The sequence below is a fragment of the Musca autumnalis genome, unplaced genomic scaffold (assembly GCF_047663935.1).
Source record: "Musca autumnalis isolate F117 unplaced genomic scaffold, ASM4766393v1 scaffold_4, whole genome shotgun sequence".
NCBI classification, from domain to species: domain Eukaryota; kingdom Metazoa; phylum Arthropoda; class Insecta; order Diptera; family Muscidae; genus Musca; species Musca autumnalis.
Window position 1 is genome coordinate 238430640 of NW_027411977.1, and position 23221 is coordinate 238453860.

Here is a 23221-nt window from a genome sequence, read left to right on the forward strand (position 1 = left end):
GAAAACCCTATTCAGCCGGGCTGAATAGAAGTTTTCTGTTAGAAAACCCTATTCAGCCGGGCTGAATAGAAGTTTTCTGTTAGAAAACCCTATTCAGCCCGGCTGAATAGAAGTTTTCTGTTAGAAAACCCTATTCAGCCGGGCTGAATAGAAGTTTTCTGTTAGAAAACCCTATTCAGCCGGGCTGAATAGAAGTTTTCTGTTAGAAAACCCTATTCAGCCGGGCTGAATAGAAGTTTTCTGTTAGAAAACCCTATTCAGCCGGGCTGAATAGAAGTTTTCTGTTAGAAAACCCTATTCAGCCGGGCTGAATAGAAGTTTTCTGTTAGAAAACCCTATTCAGCCGGGCTGAATAGAAGTTTTCTGTTAGAAAACCCTATTCAGCCGGGCTGAATAGAAGTTTTCTGTTAGAAAACCCTATTCAGCCGGGCTGAATAGAAGTTTTCTGTTAGAAACCCTATTCAGCCGGGCTGAATAGAAGTTTTCCTATAGAAAACCCTATTCAGCCGGGCTGAATAGAAGTTTTCCTATAGAAAACCCTATTCAGCCGGGCTGAATAGAAGTTTTCCTATAGAAAACACTATTCAGCCGTTTTCCTATAGAAAACACTATAGAAGTTTTCCTATAGAAAACACTATTCAGCCGGGCTGAATAGAAGTTTTCCTATAGAAAACACTATTCAGCCGGGCTGAATAGAAGTTTTCCTATAGAAAACACTATTCAGCCGGGCTGAATAGAAGTTTTCCTATAGAAAACACTATTCAGCCGGGCTGAATAGAAGTTTTCCTATAGAAAACACTATTCAGCCGGGCTGAATAGAAGTTTTCCTATAGAAAACACTATTCAGCCGGGCTGAATAGAAGTTTTCCTATAGAAAACACTATTCAGCCGGGCTGAATAGAAGTTTTCCTATAGAAAACACTATTCAGCCGGGCTGAATAGAAGTTTTCCTATAGAAAACACTATTCAGCCGGGCTGAATAGAAGTTTTCCTATAGAAAACACTATTCAGCCGGGCTGAATAGAAGTTTTCCTATAGAAAACACTATTCAGCCGGGCTGAATAGAAGTTTTCCTATAGAAAACACTATTCAGCCGGGCTGAATAGAAGTTTTCCTATAGAAAACACTATTCAGCCGGGCTGAATAGAAGTTTTCCTATAGAAAACACTATTCAGCCGGGCTGAATAGAAGTTTTCCTATAGAAAACACTATTCAGCCGGGCTGAATAGAAGTTTTCCTATAGAAAACACTATTCAGCCGGGCTGAATAGAAGTTTTCCTATAGAAAACACTATTCAGCCGGGCTGAATAGAAGTTTTCCTATAGAAAACACTATTCAGCCGGGCTGAATAGAAGTTTTCCTATAGAAAACACTATTCAGCCGGGCTGAATAGAAGTTTTCCTATAGAAAACACTATTCAGCCGGGCTGAATAGAAGTTTTCCTATAGAAAACATTATTCAGCCGGGCTGAATAGAAGTTTTCCTATAGAAAACACTATTCAGCCGGGCTGAATAGAAGTTTTCCTATAGAAAACACTATTCAGCCGGGCTGAATAGAAGTTTTCCTATAGAAAACACTATTCAGCCGGGCTGAATAGAAGTTTTCCTATAGAAAACACTATTCAGCCGGGCTGAATAGAAGTTTTCCTATAGAAAACACTATTCAGCCGGGCTGAATAGAAGTTTTCCTATAGAAAACACTATTCAGCCGGGCTGAATAGAAGTTTTCCTATAGAAAACACTATTCAGCCGGGCTGAATAGAAGTTTTCCTATAGAAAACACTATTCAGCCGGGCTGAATAGAAGTTTTCCTATAGAAAACACTATTCAGCCGGGCTGAATAGAAGTTTTCCTATAGAAAACACTATTCAGCCGGGCTGAATAGAAGTTTTCCTATAGAAAACACTATTCAGCCGGGCTGAATAGAAGTTTTCCTATAGAAAACACTATTCAGCCGGGCTGAATAGAAGTTTTCCTATAGAAAACACTATTCAGCCGGGCTGAATAGAAGTTTTCCTATAGAAAACACTATTCAGCCGGGCTGAATAGAAGTTTTCCTATAGAAAACACTATTCAGCCGGGCTGAATAGAAGTTTTCCTATAGAAAACACTATTCAGCCGGGCTGAATAGAAGTTTTCCTATAGAAAACACTATTCAGCCGGGCTGAATAGAAGTTTTCCTATAGAAAACACTATTCAGCCGGGCTGAATAGAAGTTTTCCTATAGAAAACACTATTCAGCCGGGCTGAATAGAAGTTTTCCTATAGAAAACACTATTCAGCCGGGCTGAATAGAAGTTTTCCTATAGAAAACACTATTCAGCCGGGCTGAATAGAAGTTTTCCTATAGAAAACACTATTCAGCCGGGCTGAATAGAAGTTTTCCTATAGAAAACACTATTCAGCCGGGCTGAATAGAAGTTTTCCTATAGAAAACACTATTCAGCCGGGCTGAATAGAAGTTTTCCTATAGAAAACACTATTCAGCCGGGCTGAATAGAAGTTTTCCTATGGAAAACACTATTCAGCCGGGCTGAATAGAAGTTTTCCTATGGAAAACACTATTCAGCCGGGCTGAATAGAAGTTTTCCTATGGAAAACACTATTCAGCCGGGCTGAATAGAAGTTTTCCTATGGAAAACACTATTCAGCCGGGCTGAATAGAAGTTTTCCTATGGAAAACACTATTCAGCCGGGCTGAATAGAAGTTTTCCTATAGAAAACACTATTCAGCCTGGCTGAATAAGGTTTTCTTTGTAATACTGCGTATACCTACGTATTGATATGGCAAAACGCTCCATGATACAACCCCATTGTCAAATAAATCTCATTTTTCGAACTTGCAAAAACACTTTTTTATTTTATTTATTGAATTTATAATTTTTCTTTAATTTTGTTTAAATATATATTTTGTCTTTTGTGTGCATTGGTGTTGTGTTTTGTGTATAAAAATTGTTTAAATTTACTTAAAATTAATTCAAACTAAAAACTAAGAGTGTATGGATTTGTGTGGATGTGTGTGTATGTGCTCACGTGTGTTTTTGATGTATTGAAAAGAAGAGTGTGTGGTGAGAGTGAATGGGTAAAGAGAAAGAGAATTTTAAATATAATAATATCTTAACTATAAATAAAAGAACCGTTAATCTTTTCCCTTTCATAAAGAAGGCTATGAAGAGAGAGAGAGAGAGAGTCATTGTATGCATTTAACGGTTCGTACGTATAAGAGTTTACTATTTAACTAAGTTTTGTGCATTTATTAGCCTCCAATGAAAAATTAAAATAAAATAAAAATTAGAAATCAAATGTCACAGTTTTTCAAAACAAAATCTTTGAAACATATTTTCTTTAACACTAAAAATCGGAAAGGCTGGAAAACTAGGTGAGAGGATGACTTTGTTTTTCCTTCTTCGAAAAAATATATCACAGTCGGGACTAACAATGGGATGGATGGTTTCTAAACAACAAACATTTCTCTATAATAAACCAAAAACTAAAACGAAAATAAAATAAATGATGGGCTTCTCTAAGTGGTCTAAGTGGTGGGACTGTTCCTTGTCTCACCACCACCCATTGCATTAAGGACACTTGGTGTATTATTTACTTCATTATTGTGTTCCTGTGTGGCTGTCATTGGTGTTGCAGAGATGGGAGAAGTTGTTTTCTGTGGATTCTCCATATCTTCCCCGCCAATTGAATTGTTGGTTTTGCTTGGGGAAAAATTCATTCCCAATTCTTTGGTCGGTGTAGGTGTTGTGGTTGGTGTCGTGTTTGTGGGTGTACTTGTGGCGGGATTTTCTTGTGATTTTTCTCTTAAATGTTGTTGCACCGCTGCATTAGCGGCTGCGGCCAAATGAAATTGATTGGGCAGAAACATTTGTTGATAATTCAATTGTGCCGCCAATTGTTGCGAGGGTGATGTTGGTTCCAAGTTTAGGCGTTCACCGCTATTAAGGCCAGAGTTATTTTGATATGGGTTTGGTAGGCCGCAGCCAGGTGGGGTTAGTGGCAGATTCATTTTCATGTCATCGCCACCACTAGGAGAGTTGCCTGCATTTCCTGCCGCGGCAGCCGCTGCGTTTAGTGTGGAGGCCAACAGTTTATTGGCCCGTTTCCTTCGTGCATCAGTTTCACATGGCGATGGCGCCCCCGGATGTCGATAGGAGACGTGCTTGCGTAAGGCATCTTTGCTACGTGACACATGAGAGCAGACATTGCAGGCATATCTGGAACAAGAGATATTGAGAAATTAGAAATCTAAAGCCTCATTTACACCAAAGGAGCGTCAATAAAAAAGACCAGAGGTCTTATACAAGACCAGAGGTCTTATACAAGACCAGAGGTCTTATACAAGTCCAGAGGTCTTATACAAGACCAGAGGTCTTATGCAAGACCAGAGGTCTTATACAAGACCAGAGGTCTTATACAAGACCAGAGGTTTTGTACAAGACCAGAGGTTTTATACAAGACCAGAGGTCTTATACAAGACCAGAGGTCTTATACAAGACCAGAAGTCTTATACAAGACCAGAAGTCTTATACAAGACCAGAAGTCTTATACAAGACCAGAGGTATTATGCAATACCAGAGGTCTTATACGACACCAGAGGTCTTATACAAGACCAGAGATCTTATACAAGACCAGAGGTTTCATACAAGACCAGAGGTCTTATACAAGACCAGATGTCTTATACAAGACCAGAGGTATTATACAAGACCAGAGGTTTTATATAAGACCAGAGGTCTTATACAAGACCAGAGGTCTTATACAAGACCGGAGATCTTATACAAGACCAGAGGCCTTATACAAGACCAGAGGTCTTATACAAGACCAGAGGCCTTATACAAGACCAGAGGTCTTATACAAGACCAGAGGTCTTATACAAGACCAGAGATCTTATACAAGACCAGAGGTCTTATACAAGACCACAGGTCTTATAGCAGGCCAGGGGTCTTATACAAGACCAGAGGTCTTATACAAGACTTGAGGTCTTATACAAGACCAGAGGTCTTATATAAGACCAGAGGTCTTATACAAGACCAGAGGTCTTATACAAGACCAGAGGTCTTATACAAGACCAGAGGTCTTATACAAGACCAGAGGTCTTATACAAGACCAGAGGTCTTATACAAGACCAGAGGTCTTATACAAGACCAGAGGTCTTATACAAGACCAGAGATCTTATACAAGACCAGAGGTCTTATACAAGACCAGAGGTCTTATACAAGACCAAAGGTTTTCTACAAGACCAAAGGTCTTATACAAGACCAGAGGTCTTATACAAGACCAGAGGTCTTATAGCAGTCCAGAGCTCTTATACAAGTCCAGAGATCTTATACAAGACCAAAGGTCTTATAGCAGACCAGAGGTCTTATACAAGTCCAGAGGTCTTATACAAGTCCAGTGGTCTTATACAAGATCAAAGGTCTTATAGAAGACCAGAGGTCTTTTACAAGACCAGAGGTCTTATACAGGACCAGAGGGCTTATAGCAGACCCGAGGTCTTATAGCAGGCCAGAGGTCTTATACAAGACCAGAGGTCTTAAGCAAGACAATAGGTCTCATAAAAGACCAGAGGTCTTATACAAGATTAAAGGTCTTATACAAGATAAGAGGTCTTATACAAGACCAGAGGTCTTATACAAGACCAGATGTCTTATACAAGAACAGAGGTCCCATACAGGAGCAGGGGTCTTATACAAGACCGGGGTTTTTATACAAGACCAAAGGTCTTATACAAGACTAGAGTTCTTATACAAGACCACAGGTCTTATACAGTACAAAGGGTCTTATAAAAGGACACAAGGTCTTATTTGGTATTTTATAAGATTTCGGGTCTTGTATAAGATTTTGGGTCTTGTATAAAACCTGTGTTTTTTTTAAGTCTTCGGGTCTTGTATAAGATTTCGGTTCTTGTATAAGACCTCGGGAGGTGTCTACGGTATAAATTAGGGCAAAGGATATATGACCTATTGGGGAACTAATCATATTCCACAAAACCCACCTGACATTCTGATGTGTCTCCAGGTGAACCCTCAGATTATATTGATTCGATAGCTGCTTGTGGCATATAAAACAGGTGGCATATAATTTGGAGCTGGACGGCGTTTTATTTTGAGGACTTTGAGGAGTTGTTAACTTCTCTCCACTTCTTGGTTCCTGTTTCAAATTATCATTCGCATTTATGGTGCTGGCAGCAGCAGCTGCTGCTGCACAAGATGCAGCATATTTATCCAAATGTTGTTGCAACTTTAACTGATCCTCAGGGGAAATTTGAAATCCCAATTGGGGATGAGGCGTCAATGGTGTCGTATTTGGTTCCGATGTTGTGGGTGATGAAAAGAGAGAAGATTTACCCGGCACCAAAGGTGATGTGGCTGTAGTGTAGTTCTCCATTGAAGTTTTAATATTGAGGGGATTTAGTTGGCTCTGCAAATGGGAAGTTGCAACACCACCCGTTGTATTCTCATGATTTCCCAATTTTGTTGCAGCACCACACATTGAACCCGCCGTTGAGCCTCTCAGATTCTCCACAATTTTATCGATACGCTTCATGTCTTTTTGTTGGGCTGCGGACATGGAATTGATGCCAGGTGAATTTGTCATGGCACATTTTTTCTCAAGACCCGTACAAAATCTTTTGGTTCCGTGTATGTCTTCATTGCGATTTGGATCTTCGCTGTTATTCGGTGGTGGTAATAGAGGTAATAAATCTTTGGAGTTCATGGCCAAATTGGCTTGATACAAATTACATTGCTGCTGATATTTGGCCAAAATTTCCGTAGTCTTGTTCAGGGCAGTTTGGGAAAAATTCAATGGCTGATGCATTAGATTCGGATAGAATTGCAAAGATTTGAGGAAAAAATTCTCCAAGGGAGAGGGAAATTTGGAATTTAAAACGGGGTTTAATAGGGGACTAAAGGGGGAGGGAGGTAAGTTGGCTAAAGCACTGGAGGCCTGCACCACCGCTGGTGCCGGAGGCATGGTAAAATTACTTGAGGTAGCTTGTTGTGATGAGGATGATGGTGGTGGTGTGGGTGGTGTCAGCGATAACTCAGGTTCCTCCGAGTCTTTGCTCTCTACAACTGGTTTGTGTGAGGATTTCTGTAACTTAGCACAAAAAGTGAGGTTATTTTTAAAGGCCTAATTTATGTTTCTGCAAAACTTACATTGTCGTGTACATCTGCCAAACCTTTGATGCCCAAGGTTTCTGCCAAACTCAGTAGGGTTGGTATTTGTTCTTCATACACATTTACCTCCCCCGAATACATAAATGTCAGAAGTGACACAATGGCTTGAAAAGAAGCCCCTGGTATTATTATTACCGGATGATGGGTATTATCCAGCGTCCGAAATATTTCCAAGAAAAATGAACTACAGGCACTCAGCACAACACGATGGGCTCGTACTGTCCTACCCTCAGCTGATATGGTAACATCTGTTAGATGGCTTTGATCCAATAATATGGGCAGTGTACTTAGTAAACTTGTCTGGAAGAAAAAATGGTAGTATAATCTTAATTAGAATATTGTAGGGACTTTAGGAACAGTATGAAGTTGTGGAGGGAGAAGTTTAAAGGATCCGCAATAGTTTTAAAGCGGATCAAATCAGATTTGAGGGCATCTATAGTATCGTAGGAACATCTGCCATAACGTAGATGGCCTGAGGCAACATCTAAAGCTCCGTATATGATCTCAGGATACGTCTACAATGGCGTAGATGACATGAGGAGGAATCTACAGTAGAGTAGAACACCTAAGGGGAGATCTAAAATAATGTAGATGACGTGACGAGGCATCTAAAATAGCATAGATAGCCTGAGGTGACATCTGCAATAACGTAGACTACCAGGGGGCCATCTACAAAGGCTAGATGCCATGAGGAGGCATCGAGAGTAGAGTAGATATCCTGAGAAGACCCCTACAATAGCGTACATGGCCTGAGGCGCCATCTAAAACACCGTGGATGACCTGAGGGGACATCTACAGAGGCGTATATTACCTGAGGGGTCACCTACAATACAGCAGATCAGATAACCTAACGGGATATCTACAGTAACGTAGTAGGCCTAAGGCGACATCTAAAACACCGAAGATGAACTTGGGGACGTCTACAGTAGTGTAGATTACCTAATGGTAATCTACAATGGTGTATATGACATGAGGAGGCATTTACAGTAGCGTAGATGACCTGAGAGGGCGCCTACAATGGCGTAGATGACATGGGGAGGCATTTACAGTAGCGTAGATTACCTGAGGGGACATCTGCAATAGCGTAGATGTCCTAAGGAGGCATCTGCAGTAGCCTAGATTACCTGAGAGGACATCTACAATAGCGTAGATGACCTGAAGAGGCATCTACAGTAGCGTAGATTACCTGAGGGGACATCTGCAATAGCGTAGATGTCCTGAGGAGGCATCTACAGTAGCCTAGATTACCTGAGGGGATATCTACAATAGCGTAGATGACCTGAAGAGGCATCTACAGTAGCGTAGATTACCCGAGGGGACATCTGCAATAGCGTAGATGTCCTGAGGAGGCATCTACAGTAGCCTAGATTACCTGAGGGGATATCCACAATAGCGTAGATGACCTGAAGAGGCATCTACAGTAGGGTAGATTACCTGAGAGGACATCTGTAATAGCGTAGATGTCCTGAGGAGGCATCTACAGTAGCCTAGATTACCTGAGGGGATATCTACAATAGCGTAGATAACCTGAAGAGGCATATACAGTAGCGTATATTTCCTTTGGGGATATCTGCATTAGCTTAGATGTCCTGAGGAGGCATCTACGGTAGCCTAGATTACCTGAGGGGATATCTACAATAGCGTAGATGACCTGAAGAGGCATCTACAGTAGCGAAGATGACCTGAGGGGACCGTGTACAATATCGTAGATGAGCTGAGGAGGCATCTACAGTAGCCTAGATTACCTGAGGGGATATCTACAATATAGTAGATGACCTGAAGAGACGTCTACAGTAGCGTATATTACCTGAGGGGACATCTGCAATAGCGGAGATGTCCTGAGGAGGCATCTACAATAGCATAGATTACCTGAGGGGATATCTAAAATAGCGTAGATAACCTGAAGAGGCATATACAGTAGCGTATATTTCCTTTGGGGATATCTGCATTAGCTTAGATGTCCTGAGGAGGCATCTACGGTAGCATAGATTATCTGAGGGGATATTTACAATAGCGTAGATGACCTGAAGAGGTATCTACAGTAGCGTTGATTACCTGAGAGGACATCTGCAATAGCGTAGATGGCCTGGGGAGGCATATACAGTAGCCTAGATTACCTGAGGGGATATCTACAATAGGCATCTACAGTAGCGTATATTACCTTTGTGGATATCTGCATTAGCGTAGATGTCCTGAGGAGGCATATACAGTAGCCTAGATTACCTGTGGGGATATTTACAATAGCGTAGATGACCTGAAGAGACATCTACAGTAGCGTAGATTACCTGAGGGGACATCTGCAATAGCGTAGATGGCCTGGGGAGGCATATACAGTAGCCTAGATTACCTGAGGGGATATCTACAATAGGCATCTACAGTAGCGTATATTACCTTTGTGGATATCTGCATTAGCGTAGATGTCCTGAGGAGGCATATACAGTAGCCTAGATTACCTGTGGGGATATTTACAATAGCGTAGATGACCTGAAGAGACATCTACAGTAGCGTAGATTACCTGAGGGGACATCTGCAATAGCGAAGATGTCCTGAAGAGGCATTTACAGTAGCGAAGATTATCTGAGGGAATATCTGCATTAGCGTAGATGTCCTGAGGAGGCATCTACAGTAGCCTAGATTACGTGAGGGGATATATACAATAGCGTAGATGACCTGAAGAGGCATCTACAGTAGCGTAGAGTACCTGAGGGGATATCTGCATTAGCGTAGATGTCCTGAGGAGGCATCTACAGTAGCCAAGATTACCTGAGGGGATATATACAATAGCGTAGGTGACCTGAAGAGGCATCTACAGTAGCGTAGATTACCTGAGGGGACGTCTGCAATAGCGTAGATCACCTGAGGAGGCATCTACCGTAGCGTATATGACCTGAGGGGACCGTGTACAATAGCGTAGATGAGCTAAGAAGGCATCTACAGTAGCGTAGATTACCTGAGGGGACATCTGCAATAGCGTATATGACCTGAGGGGACCGTGTACAATAGCGTAGATGAGCTGAGGAGGCATCTACCGTATCGTATATGACCTGAGGGGACCGTGTACAATAGCGTAGATGAGCTGAGAAGGCATATACAGTAGCCTAGATTACCTGAGGGGATATCTACAATAGCGCAGCTGACCTGAAAAGGCATCTACAGTAGCGTATATTACTTGAGGGGACATCTGCATTAGCGTAGTTGTCCTGAAGAGTCATATACAATAGCGTAGATTACCTGAGGGGACATCTGCAATAGCGTACATGTCCTGAGAAGGTATCTACAGTAGCCTAGATTACTTGAGGGGATATCTACAATAGCGTAGATGACCTGAAGAGGCATCTACAGTAGCGTAGATTACCTGAGGGGATATCTACAATAGCGATGACATAAAGAGGCATCTACAGTAGCGTAGATTACCTGAGGGGATATCTACAATAGCGTAGATGTCCTGAGGAGGCATCTACAGTAACCTAGATTACCTGAGGGGATATATACAATAGCGTAGATGACCTGAAGAGGTCATCGTATATTACCTGAGGGGACATCTGAATTAGCGTAGATGTCCTGAGGAGGCATCTACAGTAGCCTAGATTACCTGAGGGGATATCTACAATAGCGTAGATGACCTGAAGATGCATCTACAGTAGCGTAGATTACCTGAGGGGATATCTACAATAACGTAGATGATCTGAAGATGCATCAACAGTAGCGTAGATTACCTGAGGGGACATCTGCAATAGCGTAGACGACCTGAGGAGGCATCTACAGTAGCCTAAATTACCTGTGGGGATATCTACAATAGCGTAGATGACCTGAAGAGACATCTACAGTAGCGTAGGTTACCTGAGGGGGCATCTACCATAGCGTAGGTGACCTGAGGGGACCGTGTACAATAGTGAATATTGCCTGAGGGGACATCTACAATAGCTTAGATGAACTGAGCTAGCATCTACAGTAGAGTATATAACCTGAGGGGACAATTACAATAGTGAAGATGACCTTAGGAGACATCTACAATAGCGTAGATGACATGAGGAGGCCTCTACAGTACAGTAGATAATCTGACGGGACATTTGCAATAACGTAGATGACCTGAGGCGGACGTTTAAAGTTGTTTAGATTGACTTAGTGGTCACCTACAATAACGCAGATGGCGTGAGAGGACAACTAAAACACCTTAAATGATCTGAGGGTAGGTATATAGCAGCGTATATTACCCGGGAAATCATCTACCACACCGTAGATGAACGATATTTGCAGGTTAAACCTATTCTAATCATATAAAAAAGCGTTCCTCTCCACCTAACACTTATTTTGAAAATGCTATTGAAAAAAAAATACTAACAACAACAACAAAAACCAAACTAAAGTACATCTAACCAGACATCAACATCTTATCCAAATATTATTAAATCTCTCATTTGGACAGACACGCCAACGACAAAAAAACTAAAAACTGTCCAAATATTTTCATACACCACACATTCATTTTCAAATGCATTCAATTTTGACAAGTTTGTTGTTGTCACTTTGGGACTTTTTTGGATTTTCTGGCCTGACAATTACGATTGAAACAGTTGGAGGGACGGACAGACAGACATACCGACAGCTAGACCCATAGATTTTCAAATGGATGGATTGCCCGTCGGTTGACCGATAGACCAGACCAGCCAGTCGGAGCGGCCAAGAGACAAATACACTAAATTTTCATTTGTAGACAAGACGTTCATACATCTTTTTTTTGTTTTCTTTTCCTGATTTCCAATTGCGCGGAGATTTCGTTTTGGTTTGGGTGTTTTATTTTTACAAGACAACTACAACAACAGTTTTTGGATAGTTTTAAAAACAAAATAATGAGCATCCAATTCGCCAAATAAATTGGAAAAAAAGGCTAGGCTGGGCCAGGCCAACGACTGGCGAGGCGTTACACCACAGTACGGAATTATTTAAAAATAAATAAAATTCCTAAAAAAAAGAAACGAAAAAAAGACAGCCAAATTGAATGGTCTTTGGATAGGTTGGTACACTTTAAATTGTATGTCACATGTGTAATGCCGGGTACGGGTAGTATTTTGTTGAATTTTTCCAACCAACCTCCGTTAGAATGATAAAGGAGCAACGTCGTCGTCGTTACGTCTGTCCCACCTAATAGTTGGGCAGTTTATTGGTCGATCTCTGATATTTTTGGATAGTATTTTTTTTTTTTTTTGAGTTCTAATGGCAAATGACAATTTTCCGTTGCTGGTTTTCTGTCGTTCTGTCGATGTCTGTCTGCCTGTCGTTGTTCGTTGGTGTGCCTGAAATGTCCAGTCATTTGTAAAATTTGCTTTTAAAAATAAATAAACAAAAAAAGTTCAGCGAAACATTTATAGATATATTTCTATGTGACAAATACGAATGCGAAAAGATTTGGACAAACTATTATTGAAGAACGAAAAAGTTCGAAATTGTAGCAATTACTATAGATTTTTCATCCATATCGCGAATAGTTTATGCTCTAGTTACAGTATTTCATATTTTCAGTAATTAAAAGAATGTGTAGGATAAATAGTTTTTGTCACTTTCAGAGGTTAAGTAGAGAATCCAGCGTACCGCTTTACATTGAATAATTAGAAATATTTTTAATTTTGTTCTCCCCATTCTATAGCCACTGGTCTACTATATGACCTTTGGTCCTGTATAAGACCTTTAGTTTTATATAAGAGCTTTAGTCTATAACCACTGGTCTACTATATGACCTTTGGTCCTGTATAAGACCTTTAGTTTTATATAAGAGCTTTAGTCTTGTAAAGGGCCTCTAACCTTGTATAAGACCTTTGGTCTTATACAAGACTTTGGAAGTGTATGAAACCTTGGTTTTGTATAAGACCTTTGGTGTTGTATAAACCCTTTGATCTTGTATAAGACCTTTGGTCTCGTATAACGCCAATAATCTTGTATAAGGCCTCTAATAATTTATAAAACTTTTGGTCTTGTATAACACCTTTGGTCTTGTATAAGTCCTTTGGTCTTGTATAAAAACTTTGGTCTTGTATAAGAACTTTGGTCCTGTATAAGACCTCTAATCATTTATAAGACTTTCGGTCTTGTATAACACCTTTGGTCTTGTGTAAGTCCTTTGGTCTTGTATAAGACCTTTGGTATTGTATAAGACCTTTGGTCTTGTATAAGACCTTTGGTCTTGTATAACTCTTTTGGTTTTGTATAAGACTTTTGGTTTTGTATAAGACCTTTCGTCTTGTATAAGTCCTTTGGTCTTGTATAAGACCTTTGGTCTTGTATAAGACCTTTGCTCTTGTATAAGACCTTTGGTCTTGTATAAGACCTTTGCTCTTGTATAAGACCTTTGGTCTTGTATAAGACCTTTGGTTTTGTATAAGACCTTGGTCTTGTATTAGAACTTTGGTTTTGTATAAGACCTTTGGTCCTGTATGAGACCTTGTTCTTGTATAAGACCTTTGGTTTTGTATAAGACCTTTGGTCTGGTATAAGAGCTTTGGTCTTGTATAAGAGCTTTGGTCTTGTATAAGAACTTTAGTCTTGTATAAGAGTTATGGTCTTGTATAAGAGCTTTGGTCTTGTATAAAATCTTTCGTCTTGCATAAGACTTTTGGTCTTGTATATGACCTTTGGTCTTGTATAAGAGCTTTGGTCTTGTATAAGGCCTCTAATCATTTATAAGACTTTTGGTCTTTTATAAGACCTTTGGTTTTGTATAAGATTTTTGGTGTTTTATTTGAACTTTTGTCTTGTATAAGACCTTTGGTCTTGTATAAGACCTTTGGTCTTGTATAAAACCTTTGGTCTTTTATAAGACCTTCGGTCCTGTATAAGACCTTTGGTCTCGTATAAGACCTTTGATCTTGTATAAGACCTTTGATCTTCTATAAGACCTTTGGTCTTCTATAAGACATTTGGTCTTGTACAAGATCTTTGGTCTTGTATAAGACCTTACGTCTTATATAAGACCTTTGGACTTGTATAAGAGCTTTTGTCTTGTATAAGAGCTTTGGTCTTGTATAAGACCTTTGGTCTTGTATAAGACCTTTGGTCTTGTATAAGAGCTTTGGTCTTGTATAAGAGCTTTGGTCTACTATAAGACCTCTGGTCTTGTATAAAGCCCTTGGCCTTTTATAACAACTTTGGTCTTGTATAACACTTTTGGTTTTTTATAAGAGTTTTGGTCTTGTATAAGAGCTTTGGTCTTGTATAAGACCTTTGGTCTTGTATAAGACCTTTGGTCTTGTATAAGACCAATGATCTTGTATAAGGCCTCTAATCATTTATAAGACTTTTGGTCTTGTATAAGACCTTTGGTTTTGTATAAGATTTTTGGTGTTTTATTTGAACTTTTGTCTTGTATTTGGTCTTGTATAAGAACTTTGGTATTGTATAAGACCTTTGGTCTTGTACAAGGCTTTTGGTCTTGCATAAGACTTTTGGTCTTGTATTAGACCAATGATCTTGTATAAGGCCTCTAATCTTGTATAAGGCCTTGGATCATGTATAAGACCTCTCTAGTCCCCTGTAAGACCCATCTGGTCTTCTCTAAGACCTCTCTAGTGTTCTCTATGACCTCTGTGGTCGTCCCTAAGGCCTCTCCGGTCTTCTCTAAGTCCCCTGTGGTCATTTATAAGACCCCTCTGATGACCTATAAGACCTCTCTGCTATTCAATAAGATCCATCTTGTCTTCTCTAAGACCTCACTGGCGTTCTCTAAGACCTCTCTGGTCTTCTCTTAGGTCTCTATGTTCATCTCTTAGGCCTCTCTGGTCTTCTCTAAATGCACTCTGGTCTTTTATAATATTTCTCTATAAAATGTCGTTGGTCTTCTATAAGGCCCCTCCGATCACTTATAAGTCCTCTCTTGTTTTCTATAAGACTCCTCAGGTCTTCAATAAGTCCTCTTTGGTATTCTGGTCTGCATAAAAAACCTCAGACCTTCTATAAGACCTCTCCGGTCTTCCAGATTTCTCTGGTCTTATATAAGACCTCTATGGTTTTCCGTAAGACTTTTCTGGTATTCTATAAAACCTCTCTTGTCTTCTATGAGACCTCTCTGGTCTTCTATAAGACCTCTGTGGTCTTCTATAGGACGCCTCTGTGTCATCTTTAAGTCCCCTCTGGTGTTCTAAATCCTCTCAGATATAATTTAATACCTCTCTGCTCTCCTATAAGACCTCTAAGGTCTTCTATAAGATATCTCTGGTCTTCGAAAAAATCCCTTAGGAGCTTATTTAAGTCCTCTCTGGTCTTCTATAAGACCTCTCTGGTCTTTTATAAGACCCCTCTGGTCTTCTAAATCCTCTCAGATCTTATTTAAGTCCTCTGTGGTCTTCTGTAAGACCTCTGATCTCCTATAAGACCTCTGTGGTTTTCTATAAGACATCTCTGGTCTTCTAAAAATCCCTTAGGACTTCTGTAAGACCTCTCTGGTCTTCTATAAGACCTGTCTGATCTTCTATAAGACCTCCCTGGCTTTCTATAAGACCTCTCTGGTATTCTACAGGACCCCTCTGGTCTTCTAAATCCTCTCAGATCTCCTAAATCCCTGATCTCCTATAAGACCTCTGCGATCGTCTATAAGACATCTCTGGTCTTCTAAAAAACCCCTTAGTTTTTCTATAAGACCTCGCTTGTCTTCTCTAGACTTTTGGTCTTCTATAAGTCCTCTCAGGACTTCTATAAAACCTCCGATCGCGTATAACTCATATCTGACTTCATATGTCCTATATGACATCTATGGTCTTCTAAAGACCTCTGGTCTCCTATAAGTCTTCTCTAGTATTCTATAACAACTTTGACATCCTATAAGTCCTCTCCGTATTCTATAAGACCTTTCTGGTCTTCATAAGAACTTTCTGGTCTTCATAAGACCACTGATATCTTCTATAAGACCTTCATGGTCTTCTGACTTTCTATAAGATTTCTCTGATCTTTCATAAGACCCTTCTGGCTTTCTATAAAATCCCGCAGGTCTTCTATAAGACCCCTATGGTCTTCTATAATGGCCGAAACACAATGACTTTTGTTGCTAGCTTCACGCTTAATTTCATGTAAACGAATAAAGGCCAGGTACTACCTAATACAAATGCGATCCTGAATTCCTTTATTCTTTTACAGAAATTGAGGCTTGGGTAAGCCTCACCTTAACATCCCTAAGGTTTTATATAAGACATCTATGGACTTCTATAACAACCCTCAGGTCTGCTATAAGACCCCTCAGATCTTCTATTGGGCCTTTCCGATCTCTTCTAAGACAACTCAGTCGTGCGATTTTCGAACTCATTTGTTGAGTTACCGACAAATGTTGGTAAAATTAAAATGGTTATAATTTCGGTACCCAGCAAAATAAATTGGAAGTAGTGCAATGTAGACTAGTTCTTTCACGGCATGTTTTTATGCAGTTCAAACGGAGTCGTGAAAAAGGCACTCCATTCCTCACATTTTAACCGCATTTGGATGCAATCCAAAGAATCACATCCATTCGTCACATTTTAACAACATCCGGAGGCAGTTCAAAGGAGTCGTGAAAAAGGCACTCCAATTCCTCACAATTTAACAGCATCCGGATGCAGTGCAAACGGAGTCGTGAAAAAGGCACTCCGTTCACTACATTTTATTAGCAGTTGTTAGAGATCCCTACATGTACATAAATCAGTTTATATATCTCTACAGGCAGCGGAATAAAAGAGATAATCGCGTTAACATTTCAAAACATTTGTTAATACAAACTAAATAATATTTAATTTGTGAACATTTTTCCGGTAACTCACGAGAAGAAAATTTCCCAATGGGGTGCTGTTGGAGTACATGTCGAAATCTTAACTGGTGATGGGAAGACAATATCAAACCCATTTAGCAGAAGAAGCAAAAGCACTTAAGCTTGGATTAAATAAAGAGCGAAGGAACACACATGTTTGCTATTGAATTCAATAGAGAATTTTCATAATTTATGTTAATTTAATAAAGTTATTAATATTTTTGTTTTACACAAATAATAAATGCATTTTATTTTGTTATTCAAAACACGTGCTCTGGACTGCCTCCTATTCTACCCCAAAGGGTCAGTTAAAATGCAATGCCAAAGGGTCAGTTAAAATGCAGTGCCAAAGGTTCAGTTAAAATGCAATGCCAAAGGGTTAGTTAAAATGCGGTGCAATGGAGTGCCTCTTTCCGGGGTCACTCCCTTGTAAAAATCATGAGTGAAAATGCATAATTTGATGCACTTCCAAATCACTTGTACATATCATTTAACTGCCTCTTTGGAGGCAAACTTTTCGCTGGGGTAATTAATGATGTTTTTTCGATAAGTTAGCGACGAATAAAAAGTAGTCGTAAAGTTCTACCGATAGCAAGAGTGCTATCAACTTTTATTTGAACTTTTTATTCATAATTTTGCGTTTTAATTTTACCGATTTTTGTCGGTAACTCAAAAAATGAGTTAGAGAATCGCACTACAGGTCTTCTATAAGACATCTATTTTCTTCTATAAGACCTCTGATCTCCTATAAAACCTCTCTCTATAAGACATGTGGTCTTCTAGGATCTAAAGTCTTCTTAAACTCTTTAATACGATGCAGAATCATTTTTATGACACAGTAGCTGCTGTTGTTTTAGAATTGCTTTTATAGCGCATTTACATCAAAGGAAATTTAGTACGTCAAATAAATCCTCATAAAGAAGCTTAATAACACGTTTTCATATAACCGGATTTAAAAAAGCCACTGAGTTGCATATGTCATTTCCATTACGTATACGTTAAATAAACCTATAAAGAATGTTATATGCTGTTTATATTAGAGGTTTTTTGCAGGGTTAACCTTCTTTATAAGGATTTGTTTGAAATATAAGCAATGGAATTGACATTTAAAACCCAGTCGGTTTGTTAAATCCAGTTATATATAAACGGGGTATTAACCGGCTAAAAGTTATACCCCCCATTATTATAAGTCTTCTTTTGTAATAGTTTGGATTTACTGAACAGATTTATAGCGTTCCGGTTAACATAAAGTTAAAAGTGATGATTGAATTTCAAGGAGGAGCATTAACTTTCAATGAAAGAAATATATTGTTAATGCTTCCAAATTGGTTTATTTTGCGTTTTCAAATCCATCAGATAGTAAAAGGACACATATAATAATGACCCATAATATAAAAAGTCTATAACAGGGCAGAATGTGATCAGGTGTTAGTGTAAATTAGACTTTACTCTCACAATTTAATTTCTTTCTATATATTTTTCTTCCTCCATGATGGTCCTTTGACATTTGCTCCTTAAAAATAGTGAAATCCAAAGAAATATTCTTCATTATTATTTACCTGATGATTGTGCCATCTTAAGCAGAATTGTTGTTGATGATCATTATTTTGTTGTTGTTGTTGTTGTGTGGATGTTTGCGCTGATTGTGAATGATGATGATGATGTTGGGACTGCTGGTGATGCTGCTGTTGTTGAGAATGATGATACTGCTGTTGTTGTTGTTGCTGCTGCTGTGAAGACGAGGACGATTGCTGCTGCTGTGTTTGCTGATTTTGAAATTTTTGCGTTAATTGTGGTTCCGAGTCACGTGGTGAACGTAAATTTCCTGCCGCTGCCACAGCCGCCGTTGATGTTGTTGATGTCGTTGCTGCTGTTCCGGCATTGTGATGTTCCATACTTTTGTTAAGTGTTTGATGCTTTTACATAAGAAATGCCAAAGTTGTCATAAAGAAATGTGTGTAAAAATGTTTGCTATAAAAATAAATAGAACAATAAATGAAATTTATTAGCACTTTAACTAATGACAATTAATCATCATAATGACATTAAGATGTTGGTTGGTCGGTTTCCTAATTTGTTTCACAAATTTATTTATTATTAATGATGTGTTAATATGTGAAAAATCAGAGATGAGATGGGATCTATATTTTTTTGAAGAGAATACAATTTGTTTTTCATTCTCTTTTTATAACAATAACAACAACAAAAGGTGTTCACATGAGATTTAAGAAAAGTTTTCTAATGGAGAGAATTGTGTTTTTTTTTCTCTCTGAGTATAACTTGGCCGTTATTCATGCAGGAAAAAACAAAACAATTACGGTACATTTTAATAAGTACAATGGAGATAATTCATATGGGCTAATATTTCTCTCATAGTATGTTTACACATAACTAGATTTAATAGATCCACTAGATTTCAAATATCAATTTCATTGCGTATACTTCAAATAAACCCTCATAAAGAAGATTAACCCAGAAAAAATCTAATGTAAACATGACGTTACTATTTTCTTATTAGGAAATTATTCTTGCGGCAATTGTCAGTTTGTTGGTGAGAAAGGGTGTTGAGAGGCAAAGTGTTACCATATGCGTCACCTCTCTCGTCATCAAACTGACAATTGCCGCAAAGAAAATTGCCTAATGTAGATATGGACCCAGCAAAATTTTATGGAAGTGGTTCCATGAGATGCCATGATTTCACTGGATCTGTTGCATTGGCTCAAATGAAGTCTTGAAAGATCCGATCTTTTCATCAGCATTTGAACCCATTCAAAGGAAGTCGTGATAGATCCGATCTTTTCATCAGCATTTGAACCCATTCAAAGGAAGTCGTGATAGATCCGATCTTTTCATCAGCATTTGAACCCATTCCATCGATCCAATAGAGATGAATTTTGTGTTTTTATTTATACACATGTATATATTTTTTCTTTTGCTTATTTAAGATTTATTAAATCTATGTAAGATTTATTACGCTAGGAAGTCCCAATCTTTGAGCAAAAAATAGAGTCGGACTGCAATCTTTGGTATTATTAAAGTTTCTTTGTCTGCTCTAGAGAGCCCTGCTCTACAAGCCGATTTGTAGATTCCGACAATTCCAAAATGTTCGTAAAATAAAATTCACGAAATAGTAATTTGCAGTTAGAGTCCATGTCGAAATCTGTACTGGTGATGGGAACTGAAAAACCTTTGGTAAGATGAATCAATCAATCAGTTGCGGAGGAATTAAACTATGTTGCGAGTAGCGGCGGTGTTTAAACTGCAACAGTTGGACGGCCGAATGTCAAGTATCTCAATAAAGTTCTCAACCTGTCGCTAGCCACACACATCGTTCCCGAAGTCAATATACCAGCTACTGAAGCCTAGCAAGGATGCCAGCAAAGGTGAATCGTGCGGACCAATTTCGCTTTAGTCGCCCAAAGATCCCAGCATCAGAAATAACTGTCTAGTTGCCGATCAATAACATCTCAGCAAAATTTGAAGGAATGGGTTCCATGCGATGACGTGATTTCATGGCATCTTTTGCATTGGTTCAAACGTAGTCGTGAAAGATCCGATCTTTACATTAGCATTTGAACCAATGCAAAGGATGTCGCGAAAGATCCGATCTTTTCATCAGCATTTAAACCCATGCAAAGGAAGTCGTGAAAGATCCGATCTTTTCATCAGTATTTGAACCCATTCCATCGATCCAATAGAGATGAATTTTGTGTTTTTGTTTACACAAATTTTCTAAATATATAAGATTAATTATTTAAAAAAGGGATGATGTTGTCGGAAACTCGAAACGTTGTTAAAACTCTCGTCGTAATGATAATGTCATACCAAAGGGTTGGTGAAAATGACATGACAAAGCATTGGTGAAAATGACATGTCGAAGTATTGGTGTAAATGATATGCTTTGGATCCAAAAATGAATAGCATCTTTCGGGGTCCACGCTCATATAAAATTCATCGATGAAGATGCTAAAAAGATGACATGCCAGATCACTTGTACCCATGATTGAATGGCATATTTGGCATCGAACATTTTGCTGGGATGACATCCGCAAGCAGCACAACAACTGCGCTACACGCCATCTCTACACATATTAGTCGAGGACTCAATCAAAGTAAGCCGTGTGATTTAACAGTGATAGTAACCCTTTGAGACCTTCAAGCACTCCACGCATTTATATTTAAATTATAGTTATTTCATAAATTGCTTTGAATAAATAAAAAAGCCATGAAAATCATATTTCAATACAGCATTTTCCGAACAAGACGTGAAAAATTCATGCCAAAGGGTTGGTGAAAATGACATGCCAAAGATTAGCGAAAATGCTATTCTAGGGAATTAATTAAGATGACATGCCAAAGAATTGGTATAGATGCCATTCCACCGAGTTAGTGAAGATGACATGCTTAGGATCTGAAAATGAATTGCATCTTTTGGGGGTCACGCTCTTGTAAAAAGAATGAGTGAAGATGCTAAAAAAATGACATTCCATTTCACTTGCACCCATTCTTGAATAGCATCTTTGGCATCGAACATTTTGCTGGGGACTAAGTCCCAATTTACATTAGGCGAGTTTACTTGCGGCAATTGTCAGTTTGATGGAGAGAGAGGTGAGGCATATGGTAACCCTTTGCCTCTCAGCCCCCTCTCTCACCTACAAACTGACAATTGCCGCAAGTAAACTCGCCTAATGTAAATTGGGACTAATGAAAGTAAACCAATATACATTGTGTTCCCGTACTTTTTTAATAGTAAAGTTAGCAAATGTCAAAAAGTTCTTTCCCACACAACTATTTTTTAACAGTACCGAAATTGCAAAAGTTGCGTCATAACACCCCAATCTTGTCGCAAGTGGATTGGGCTGACGACTTAAATATGCTATCGAACCTTATACCAAATGTCATGCCATAGGTAGTGGTCGAAATCAGCGTGGTATAGAAAGTCAGCTATGATTATTTTTAACCTATCATCGACGTTAGGACCCGACGCCAAGATGGTGTAAATGTTAAATGGCGTCCTATTTGATGGCTGCAAATACGCGCCATTTGCATTTGAAGTTTCCACTTTACAAAAACAGGCTTAAAATGACGATATTTCATTGACTGACTTAATTAAAAGGCGTTCCTTGCACCGTTGCTTTCGTTGTGTCCGTTTACGTACGTTTACATTTGCGAAATCCACTCGATTTCAACTGTCAATTCTGTTGCCTAAACGTCAAATGAAATGTAATGCATTTCATATGAGTTTTCGTTTGACGTATACGCAAAGGAATTCAAAGTTGAAATCGAGTGGATTTCGTAAATGTGAACATAAACTTAGATTAACAAAACACTGTATGTAATTTTATCCTATTATTATTATTATTATTATTATTTTAAGAAATATGAGAGTATTCTTGTTAATCTAAAGCTCTGAGGGTATTATGTATACTCCACAAGAGATTTGATTATTTTCATTTTGACGTACATATAAGTAATGCAATTGACATTGGTTTTCTTATATGTAAAAATACTTCAAAAATGTTGATCATGTTCAAATGAGCGGTGTCGTAACTATGTTTGTCCGTCTGAAACCGCCAATAAAAAGGCCATTTCATACAATTGAAATAAAAACCAACATTTGTCCTTTCTAGGACGATCGTATAAAATAAAGTTTTTAATACATGTGCATATTAAATGTGTCCAATTTTCTTTGAGGATCTACATAAATATTTTAGTTTTCAAATTATGTTTTTCACTTTCTCAAATTTCATTGCCTTGATGCATTTCCATTTTGTTGCTAGCAAAAATTTCTATTATTTTACTTAAGATTTGATTTTTTGGCAGCAATAGCTCACCATTGTTGTTGTAAATTTGTCAATGTAGTACCTACTATTGTCCATTTGATCGTGGGTCCCACACCGTCCCCCCTCGCAGCTAGTCACTACTGTGTAAATCAGCTCTTTGTCCACCAAAAAAAAAAAAAAAATTAAATGATAATTGTTGTTGTTCTTGTTTGATTTCTTTCTATGCATTTGGATTATATGCTTTTGTTCTTGCAATTATTGTTGTTGTTGTTGTTAGTGGTGTTGAAATAAATTTTGTAATGCATGAGTGTTTAGATATTCATTTCTTTTTTTTCTTCAGATTTGTCGCCTTTTTGCTGGTCGCTCTTGTTGTTATTGTTGTTTTATTTTGTCCGAGGGCTGCTATTTTTACCGGTTCATGCAACTAGCAACAACAACAAGAACAATTAGTACAACAACAACAGCAAGCGTATATTTCAGCCAAAATTGAA

General features: G+C 38.6%; 1 protein-coding gene across 6 annotated transcripts in view; it reads right to left on the minus strand.

The window, feature by feature from the left end:
- Positions 1–2908: 2908 nt before the first annotated feature.
- The window catches only part of LOC141400601 (uncharacterized), a 34107-nt gene continuing 13794 nt past the window's right edge, over positions 2909–23221 (minus strand). For 3 of the 6 annotated variants that reach the window (XM_073979884.1, XM_073979882.1, XM_073979883.1), the window contains exons 2-5: positions 18507–18918; positions 7167–7487; positions 6002–7107; positions 2909–4223 (exon numbers count right to left, since the gene is read on the minus strand). In XM_073979884.1, coding sequence (XP_073835985.1) covers positions 3533–4223; positions 6002–7107; positions 7167–7487; positions 18507–18842 — 2454 coding nt within the window. In that variant the 5' untranslated portion in view covers positions 18843–18918 and the 3' untranslated portion in view covers positions 2909–3532. The remainder of the gene's footprint in view (positions 4224–6001; positions 7108–7166; positions 7488–18506; positions 18919–23221) is intronic. The other 3 variants (XM_073979885.1, XM_073979887.1, XM_073979886.1) reach the window with 1 other exon arrangement.